Source organism: Gobio gobio (genome assembly GCF_949357685.1).
Source record: "Gobio gobio genome assembly, chromosome: 19".
NCBI lineage: Eukaryota > Metazoa > Chordata > Actinopteri > Cypriniformes > Gobionidae > Gobio > Gobio gobio.
Genome location: NC_137112.1, coordinates 24,000,168 through 24,010,854, shown reverse-complemented (window position 1 = coordinate 24,010,854; position 10,687 = coordinate 24,000,168). Strand labels below are relative to the sequence as shown.

Below are 10,687 nucleotides of genomic sequence, written 5' to 3'. Positions count from 1 at the left end.
AATAATCCTTAGGGGAACAATAGGGCTCTGCGCCCTTTGGGCTTGGGCCCTAATAATAATAATAATAATAGCAAGGCGGTCTGTTATTGATCCATTATTTTTGCATACGTGGATTTGTATTACATGTATGTATTACATTTGGCCAAAATCTCCCAGATCATTGTTCATTGGTTGCCCTACACATACAGTATAATGCTATTTCAGTTCATTGTAACGATGCCCAGTCTGTCCTTCAGCACTGACGCATGCGTAGATGCTCAGTTCCCGTGTCGCCATGTCTGCTACGCATGCGCAGTGTGAGGCTCAAGCGGCACTATATATAAGCTCGCGAGTCTATGCCCCATTCCACCTTCAGCCATTTTAAAGATGTTGGGAGCTGTGGGACGCTGCTGCACCGGGGCTTTGCAAGCTCTTAAGCCCGGGGTGACCCCCCTGAAGGCCCTAAATGGAGCTCCAGCAGCACTGTTTTCTCGTAAGTAGAACTAACTGGTTTTTAGACTGTTTGGTTTTAACGCTGTTCTTCTGACAGCAAACGTCACCGCTAGCGCGAGACTGCTAAATGGCAGCATGCGGACAGCAAGTGCAGGCCGCAAAGTTTTAACTGCAAGAGTTTCAATGATTGCTCTCGTCTGATGCTCTTCGTGTATGTTAATTTGTGGTGGAAATATGCTGCCATATTGGAATACTCCATTTAATGTCTACAACTAATTCTGGTTGATAAGAAAACCGGAATGACCTTTATGTGTCATGGAGGGGAGGCTCGCGCTGCTAACTGTGTTCGCAGCTCGCGAGGTCATGGTACAGATAAACCAGATAAATGTAGAATAAGATCACGTTTAATGCAAACTCATTTATGAACCTTCATAAGTTTTAAGTGCTGATTTCAGGCGTTTCTCAACAGATTTTAACGACTTTATTTAGAACCTCGACTTGCTTGGGTTCATTCATTAGCCTGTTTTGACGTCTCATGTCAATAAGCGATCAACTACATCGACATAACTTTCAGAATAAGAGTTTCCGACTTTTGTCAAAAATATTAATTGTATTGTCATTTGTTTTCAATAACAAATAGGTTAGGTTCTCTGTCAGTCGCATGTGATCTTCAGCTGTTTCTTTTCCTCCCTTTCAGGCAGGGATTATGCTGCTCCTGCCGCAGCTGCTGTCGTCGCCAACGGGCGTATCGTCGCGGTCATCGGTGCCGTAGTGGACGTCCAGTTTGACGAGGGTCTACCCCCCATTCTCAATGCCCTGGAAGTTGCTGGCCGTGACAGCAGGCTTGTCCTGGAGGTGGCTCAACATCTGGGTAACCAGACTAAAGATTTACCGAAACAGATTTTTTATAACTGCTAAATTAGATGTCATTTCATCATGACTTTACAATACATTACATAATAGTTTTTGCTGTTCTTTAGGGGAGAGCACCGTCCGTACCATTGCTATGGATGGTACTGAGGGACTGGTGCGTGGTCAGAAGGTTCTTGACACCGGTGCACCCATCAGAATCCCTGTGGGACCTGAGACGCTTGGCAGGATCATGAATGTCATCGGTGAGCCCATTGACGAGAGAGGACCAATTTCCACAAAACAGTGAGTATTTATGAAGACCACTAAAGCAACCTCATTGTGTTAGCATGCTAATTTTATGGGAGTTCAGCTTGTAAATTAGATTCAGAAAGATGTGTAGCAATGTCTTTAATTTGAATATTGTTCTTCAGGACTGCCGCCATCCATGCTGAGGCCCCAGAATTCACAGACATGAGTGTCGAGCAGGAGATTCTGGTCACAGGAATCAAGGTCGTAGACCTGCTGGCCCCCTATGCCAAGGGTGGCAAGATTGGTATGCTTATATAGAAGTACCTTACAAAAGTTTGGGGTCAGTATGATGATTTTATTTATTTCTTTGGATCAAGGTGGCAGTAAAGACCAACTTAACTGTACAAAAGATCTCTATTTGTCAAATAATCATGGAAAAAAGTATCAAGTTCTGCAAATATTAAGCAGCACAGCTGTTTTCAACATTGAGGAGTGTTTCTTGAGTTAATCAGTATATTGGAATGATTTCTAAATGCTGAGCATTCAGCTTTATCACCGTAGTAAATAAAACTTTAAAATATTAATGTAGTTTTTTTTTTTTTGTAGTAAATTCAAATGCAGTTTTTTCCTTCACCTCCCCTAAAAACATTTAAGGTCTTACTGACCCCAAACCTGAAATTATTTTTATATTAAGTTACATTTAAATTTGGCATGAGTTTAGTCTGGTTTTGAACCCTGCTATACTTTAGCAAACTAAAGGCACCTTCTCATTTCTTCAGGTCTTTTCGGTGGTGCTGGTGTGGGAAAGACCGTATTGATTATGGAGCTGATCAACAATGTGGCCAAGGCTCATGGTGGTTACTCCGTGTTTGCTGGAGTGGGAGAGCGAACCCGTGAGGGTAACGATCTCTACCATGAGATGATTGAGTCTGGTGTCATCAACCTGAAAGACACCACCTCAAAGGTAACTTGTAGATCTGATACAGTAGTTAGTTTTGTTCTTCTTGCCTATGTAATCTTGAGAATTGTGGTAAGTTATGAGGTCCTCTTGGTTCCCATTAGGTGGCGCTGGTGTACGGACAGATGAACGAGCCCCCAGGTGCCCGTGCCCGTGTGGCTTTGACTGGACTTACCGTTGCTGAGTATTTCCGTGACCAGGAGGGGCAGGATGTGCTGCTCTTCATCGACAACATTTTCCGCTTTACCCAGGCTGGATCAGAGGTCAGTGTTGGTATTGTTTGGAAGTCTAAACCGGTTTTTGTTTCTTAGTCTGAAATGAGCATTTAATTTATTTATTTTTCTCATAGGTATCTGCCCTGCTGGGACGTATCCCCTCTGCTGTGGGTTATCAGCCAACTCTGGCCACTGACATGGGTACCATGCAGGAAAGAATCACCACAACCAAGAAGGGTTCAATCACATCTGTGCAGGTATGCCTCACTTTGTTTGCGCACACTCCCGCTTCCTGGATCTCTTCATGTTTAACGTCGTTATCTCTCTCAGGCCATCTATGTGCCTGCTGATGACTTGACTGATCCTGCCCCTGCCACCACTTTCGCTCACTTGGATGCCACCACTGTGTTGTCCCGTGCCATTGCTGAGCTGGGCATCTACCCCGCCGTGGACCCACTGGACTCCACCTCCCGTATCATGGACCCCAACATTGTTGGAGCTGAGCATTACGATGTAGCCCGTGGTGTCCAGAAGATCCTCCAGGTGCGCGCCAATTCATCCGAGCACTTCACTCCATTTTTGAATTACAATCCATGACCTTGTTCCTGCTCTTCTGTGTAGGACTACAAGTCCCTGCAGGATATCATTGCTATTCTGGGTATGGATGAGTTGTCTGAGGAGGATAAACTCACAGTAGCTCGTGCACGTAAGATCCAGAGGTTCCTGTCCCAGCCCTTCCAAGTCGCTGAGGTCTTCACTGGACACATTGGCAAGCTGGTACCACTGAAAGACACCATCAAGGGCTTCAAGGCCATTCTGTGTGGTAAGTCTCGTCCTTCTGTTTGTCTTGGCTGTTTCTATTATACTCCCTTTTGGGAATGTAATGCTGTTTTATTCAGCGTTGCTCATAGTGTTTCTCTGTTTCCCTAGGTGAGTATGATGCTTTGCCCGAGCAGGCCTTCTACATGGTGGGCCCCATTGAGGAGGTTGTCCTGAAGGCAGAGAAACTGGCTGAGGAGCATTCGTAAACTAGTCTGGTTAAATGTGTCCGAGTCGGTTGACAGAAAGGGAGGAGCACTTGGTTTGTACCGTCACATTCAAAAACAAATTGTATCTTTATCGCTGGTCATTCTGAAGTTGTATTTAATGTTTCCAAATAATGATGGAAATAAAACCGTCTTACCGTGAACCATTTCTTTTGTCTGTCTATTTTATTTTAAGCTGTCTTATAAAGCCTACTGTAGTAAGATATGAATTCTTGATGTATGATGCATGAATTTATAAGGCTTCTAAATGATCAACTTTGCTAAAACTGTTGCGCACAATCTAGTAAATGCCTTCAGCCCTTATACATGTGTTTTTGCTATGAAGGTTTTTTCTTTTTCTCTAGCATAAGATTCAAATATTTTACATGTTCATCTTGATCATGTATTGCCCTTGATCCTAAAACTAAGCATTTAAATATCTTACTAAGACGTTGGGAGACAGAATGACTATATATATATATATGGGAGCGTGGGGCACAACCTAATGCAGGGTTCGTTGTAACATGCATGTTTTAACCCTTACCACACATGCCAGAATGACAAAACTTAGTGTATTTACTAGTTGCCATAACATTTAGAGAAAAAAATGGCGCCAAAATTTAAAAAATCTCAAGATATTACTGAACATAAATTTAACCATAGCAAAAGTAAATTTCTGTCTTTTGTGTTTATTTAAAATAAGACAAATCTGATATTTTAATCTTGCATCTGTTATTTAACAGTTGAGATGGTTCTTTAATGCTGATCTAACCAGCAGAAGACACGAGCCACGGATTAAATCCCACTTGCGCAGAGGGGGTGCGTTGTAACACTGCGTTACAATGAGCCCCTGTTAGAACTACGCTATTATATTCTATACTTTTATGAATTCTTTTGAGAAACCATGATAAAAAGGTGAATAATGACTGAGTCAATGTTCAGAAATTATGTTTTGAACTATGCGGTATTTAGCGATGTGTTTATAGTCAAACGCTTATGTTTTTAATGATTAAAAAATGCCTTTATTTTAAGTTAATAATTGTATTTTGTTGACAAAATATTTTAGTTTATCTTGGATATTTTTTTTTGATTATGTCAGGTAACATTTTAAGCTGTTATTTGGTCATGTTACATTGTGCCCCACCACATGTTACAATGTACCCCACCTATGGGGCATGTCACATTTTGCTTCCATTTTTTTCAGGGTAAATCAAGAAAAAAGTATACACTGTATTAATGAAACAACCACATAATTGTACTAGACAAGTGGGCAATTAATGTGGGAAAAAATAAATACTCTGAACCCCAAGTGGATTTACACAAACTGAGAAAGTCAAAAAGCGGTAGGTTGTGCCCCGCTCTCCCCTATATATTATGTAAATGGTCTGTTACACTCAAGTCTCATTGATTTACATTAAGCCATTTCATCTTACTATAGTCTCTGGGCATCTAACTGACAACATTTGCTCTAAATTGCATACAGTTTAGAACACTGTTGGACAAATATCTGTATAACTATATTTTGGTGTTTGACATGCTGGATAAAGTATCAGCATATGCTGCATTTGGGTTCATATTAAACAAAGCTCCTTGTGTATAAAATGTATCCAAATAGAGATGTTTGGAAAACCAACTGCCACCATTTCAGCAAGTCTGAAGATTGAGCAACCTCTTTATGTATATTGAGTATCAAGACCTTTGAAATTGACTGCTAAAGTTCTGCAAAAGTTTTGGTGCTTCAGTCTAAATTTGGACCGGCCGTGTCCCAGCAGAGCTCAAAATCAGTAGAAAAACCGACTGTATCATGATCCGTATTAACAACTGGCCACATGGTGGAGCCATTGTGCAACAAGCGGGAATGTGGCTGTGAACTGCTGTCAACATGAGAATGACCTACTCCCATCAGATGGTTAAAACAATATACATGTAAAACCTATACCAACTGAAAAATGTTCCTCAGTGCCTGGCTTGATATTTAGTCTCTGAAATTACTGCCTATAATCTGGAAATCCTCAAGTGTTTTTTTTTTAAACCTTGCTAAACTCACTTAATTTGGTTATTACAACAGCACCTTTAGCAGTTGACAGTCAGAGATGCAGGTTTGAAAATAAGACGGCGACAGGAATTGTGCATCTCACCCTGGGGAGTAACAGGTACGAGCTGCACAGCTGAGCTGGCATGTTCAATCGCAGTTTACCAGCTGGCATCTTAGAAAAATTCTCTTTCATAACCTTTCCAGTGACTAATCTTCACAACACAAGGACAATGCACAAATGTGAAATGTGCTTCATATATGAAAAAAAAGTGTGTAAAATACTATACACCCATGAAATCTAATGTATCATTAAGAAATATTAAGTAAACTAGTCATTAATTCATCATTAAAACTTAAAATTAAGCTTTGTGCAGACCACAATCGATTTGTTTTATATTACTGGTCACAATATACACTAGGCTATTGTTCAAATGTCTGGTGTCAGTAAGAAATTAATACTTTAATGACACATTAAATTGATCAGTAAAGACTTTTTCAATTTTACAAAAACTTCTATTTAAAATAAACGCTATTCTTAAGAACTTTCTATTGATCAAAGAAACCAGGAGAAAAAGTTTCAGTTTCCAAAAAAGAAAGGGGGGACGGGGTGAAGCAGGACATTTCCAAAATTAATAACAATAGAAGTGTTTCTTGAGCACCAAATCAACATCATAGAATGATTTCTGAAGGCTCATGTTACATTGAAGACTGGAGTAATGATGCTGAAAATGTATTGAAATATAAACCGTTATTTTAAACAGTAATAATATTTCACAATATTACTGTTCTAACTGCATTTTTGATAATATAAATGCATCTTTGTTGAGCATAAGAGATGAGACTGCTTTCAAAACATTTACAAAATGAACGGCAGTGTAATTTCTTGCTTTTCTTAAACAAGTGTATGCTCTATCAATACTCTCACATTTCATGTTATCCAGATGGATTGTGGAGACTCTAGATGAACATGATTTCCCAGCTCCTCCTCTCACGCATGCTGCCGCAGCACAGGCTCCGCTCATGTCCAGATGGCTTGCAAGGAGGGCTTTGAAGCCAGTTACAGCGTGTGATGAAAACATACTTCTTGCCACGGACTCAAACTTTCTGAAGCACCTGGTACCATCTAACCATGTAAAACAGGACAGAGAGGCAGACAGGAATCCATAAATCAGAAATCATCTATGAGAATGCAGTTCTGACATTTTAGTTTTAAAATGTTTTCAAAAACTTTATTTTGTTAAAAATAAATAAAAATACTGTGTTTGCACTGTAAAAAACAACAATAACAACAACAACAACAGTTGTTTATGCCAGTGAAAAAATACAGTAAAATATTTATAGAACAACCTGTAGCCTAAATTACAGTTTAAAACTGTAATTTATACAAAATAAATTATATTTTAAGCCGGTAGATCAAACAGCTATGGTAGAGAAATGAACATTCAATTCACGGGCAACAGCTCTGGTGGACATTCCTGCAGTCAACATGCCAACTGCACGCTCCCTCAAAACATCAACACTGCGACATCTGTGGCATTGTGCTGTGTGATAAAACTGCACATTTTAGGCCCCTTCCACACGGAGACGCGTTTAGCTGTATATGTAAAAATGTTATTCCGTATCAGCGTTTTGTCCAGACGGATCCAGCGTTTCGGGAGCATGAAACCGATATTTTTTTAAACCTGATCCCAGAGTGGATAAATCTGAAACCAACACCCATGCGTTTTCGTGTGTACAGCCAATCTGTATATTTTGTGAAACGGTGTCATCCCACCATGTCCTGCACGGGAAAGACTAGAAAGGGATAAAACTACGGGCACTGGGCATGCGCACATCAATATTGCGTCATTTAATTACTGTATTTGCATTATTGTAAATTGGTTTAGGGTTGGTGTAGGCGTTAATGAAACACATCTGGTAAGTAGCACATTTATTTATTGTTATTTTATTGTGAGATTTTGCCTCACTTCCTACCATTGCTGTACCTGTTCTAGCCATAGATATCCATAACAAAGGCTAGATGTCTTACGGCGGAGTCTCTAACGTCATCACCGGCGGCCATCTTGTCACAAGCAGGGCTCTGTGGTACCTGATGTAAGGCGAGTGATCTGCATTCACACAAATACTCTTATCTCACTGAAATCTTGACGGATTTACAAATGGTTTGGTTTCTTACAAACGTTATTAACGTGGCTATAATTATGGATGCTTGAACAAATTATGAATAATTTTTCATAAGTATGCCGTGTCATAACGACATCTCTGACGTTTATAACAAACCAAACAGTTTGAAAAGCGGTAGAAAATTGAGCAAGTTATGGTTATTTAAAAAGTGCAAGCACCATGAAAACAATGTTACGAGTGAGCGAGCTGACTGTGACAAGTTGGCCGCCAGACGCGGACGTCGACCCCCACTGGCCAGCAGCGCGCAGGAGACATCTAGCCTTTATTATGGATATCTATGGTTCTAGCCACAACTCTTCTCTGTTTTTAGTGTATTTCTGTGGCAGAATTACAGCGCCACATACTGGTCTGATATGTATACTACATCGTTTTGAGTCGGTTTCAGAGGTTCCATGTGTACGCAGATATTTCTTGAAACCAGGGGAAAAAAAGATTGGATAGGGAAAGCTCTGGCTTCGTGTCGACGGATCCTTTGAGTGGCCTTTCATTGTGGACAGCCTAAGGCACACCTGTGCAATAATCATGCTGTCTAATCAGCATCTTGATATGCCACATGTGAGGTGGATGGATTATCTTGGCCAAGGAGAAGTGCTCACTAACTACGATTTAGACAGATTTGTGAACAATATTTGAGAGAAATAGGCCTTTTGTGTACATAGAAAAAGTCTTAGATCTTTGAGTTCAGCTAATGAAAAATCGGGGTAAAAACAAAAGTGTTGCGTTTATAATTTTGATCAGAGTATATGCAAAAAGGGGGTTTACAATCTAAAAACATAATTAATAAATATATAAAAATGAAAATAAAAACAAAAGCATATTATGGAAGTAAAATAATGCCAAATGTTTTTGAAACAAAAAAAGCTTGTTGAATTGCACTACTTGAAGAAATAATATGTAAAAATGTAATAATCCAGATCTAACTTCCAAAATATTGATTTAAAAAAAAAATACAACCTATAATATCCGACAGGCCAATTTTTGGTCCATTTTATTTTTTACAAATTCACTTCCACAAATTAAGTGGTTCAAAATCGACAGAAAATTAAACAGTTCACACCCGGGAAATGCAGGAATGGCAGTAGATAACCGAGCATAATCTCTATTTGCTGTTAGTCGACCTCACCAACAGGTGGTGCAAGCGGCTGTTGACGAAGACCAGAGCAACAAGTAGAGAGCTATTTTTTTTACGGTCTATGGTAGAGAGAGTCATTCATTAAATGGATTTACATCAATGGAGAAAGCGATATGTATTTGTGATGATTATTAGGGCCAGTATATATATGGAAAAGCTGATAAAGACACAAAATCTGTGTTTACGTTTAAGTCTTCACGGTTACTTTTGTACATGTAAGCTGCTTTCTCTACTGCAGTCGCACATTTAGAGACGCACATCTAAAGTTACATACATGTGTAGGCTACACACGTTTAACTTCACTAGCATTTGAAGAGAATGACTTACAGTCATAAAACCGTAAAGTGTTCATGTAGGTGTCAGGTCAGACATGATGCACACCTTTTACATTTTTGAAATTAAAGAAATTACAAGCGTGTATACCAGGGGTCTCCAAACTTGGTCCTGGAGGGCCACTGTCCTGCAGAGTTTAGCTCCAACCCCAAATAAACACACCTGAACCAGCTAATCAGGGTCTTACTAGGGCCTTGTGAGACACTGATTTCAAAAAGAGAAAAAGACCCAAAAAGAGGCCAACAATAGTGAGCCTCATATAAGGGTATAAGAAGGAACATTCCTATGTAATAAATCCATATAAGAACTAGACCAGACAAAGTCCTTGCATATCAAAATGTGTATACATTTGTTATCTGGGATTTTGACAAACTAGACCGGACAGAGTCAGGCCTTATATTATGTAATGTGATGAACATTCGCTTGTGTAACTCATAGCTTATTATGGGTTGAGATAAAACCCCAGACTGGAAAGAAATTCGGACCATAAAGTATTGCAAATGTAAACATTTGTTTATATGAGGTATAGATAAACACTAGACCGAACATAGTCAGGCCTATGGTTATTGCAAATGTGTTATACATTTGTTTATGGAAATAATCCTAGCTTGCAAAGCAGGGACCTCCAAGTTATAGAATCTAATAAATGTGGACAGAGAGGCCCAGCCTGCCACCGCACAGATATCTTCAAGTGGTATTCCACTGGACCAGGCCCATGACAAGGCCATGCCTCTAGTGGAATGAGCTCTGATGCCTATTGGGCAGCAGAGGCCTTTTGACTCATAGCCAGCGAGAGAGCATCTACTATCCATCGTGACAATCTCTGCTTCGTGACCGCGCACCTTCTGGTGCGACCACCAAAGCAAACAAAGAGCTGTTCCGACTGTCTAGAAGTTGCGGAACGCTCTAAATAAAACCTTAGGGCCCTAATTGGGCAGAGCATATTCGCGTCTTTTTCGTCTTGAGACGAGGGAAGAGCTGATAGCGAAATAACCTGTACTCTGAACAGAGTGGAGAGCACTTTGGGTTTATAACCATGTCGTGACTTGAGGACGACTCTCTCATAGAGAGTGCATGTAAATTGCCAACTCGCTTGACTGAAGCTAGTGCCAGCAAGAAAGCAGTTTTTAGAGAAAGGTGCTTCAAGCTCACATACTGAAGCGGTTAGAATGGGGAACCTTTTATGGCCTCTAAGATCGTGGAAAGGTCCCATATAGGAACCAAAGGGGGTCAAGGCGGGTTAAGCCTCCTAGCCCCTCTGAGGAAGCGCAC

At 40.2% G+C, this 10,687-nt stretch overlaps 1 protein-coding gene across 1 annotated transcript; it reads left to right on the top strand.

The window, feature by feature from the left end:
- Positions 1–283: 283 nt before the first annotated feature.
- On the top strand, positions 284–3,898 carry atp5f1b (ATP synthase F1 subunit beta). The gene is made up of 10 exons (XM_079845104.1): positions 284–472; positions 1,130–1,303; positions 1,413–1,587; positions 1,716–1,837; positions 2,313–2,497; positions 2,596–2,754; positions 2,841–2,963; positions 3,037–3,249; positions 3,328–3,529; positions 3,637–3,898. The coding sequence occupies exons 1-10, from the start codon at positions 367–369 to the stop codon at positions 3,732–3,734; spliced, it is 1,557 nt and encodes a 518-aa protein (XP_079701230.1). The 5' UTR covers positions 284–366; the 3' UTR covers positions 3,735–3,898.
- Positions 3,899–10,687: the final 6,789 nt, after the last annotated feature.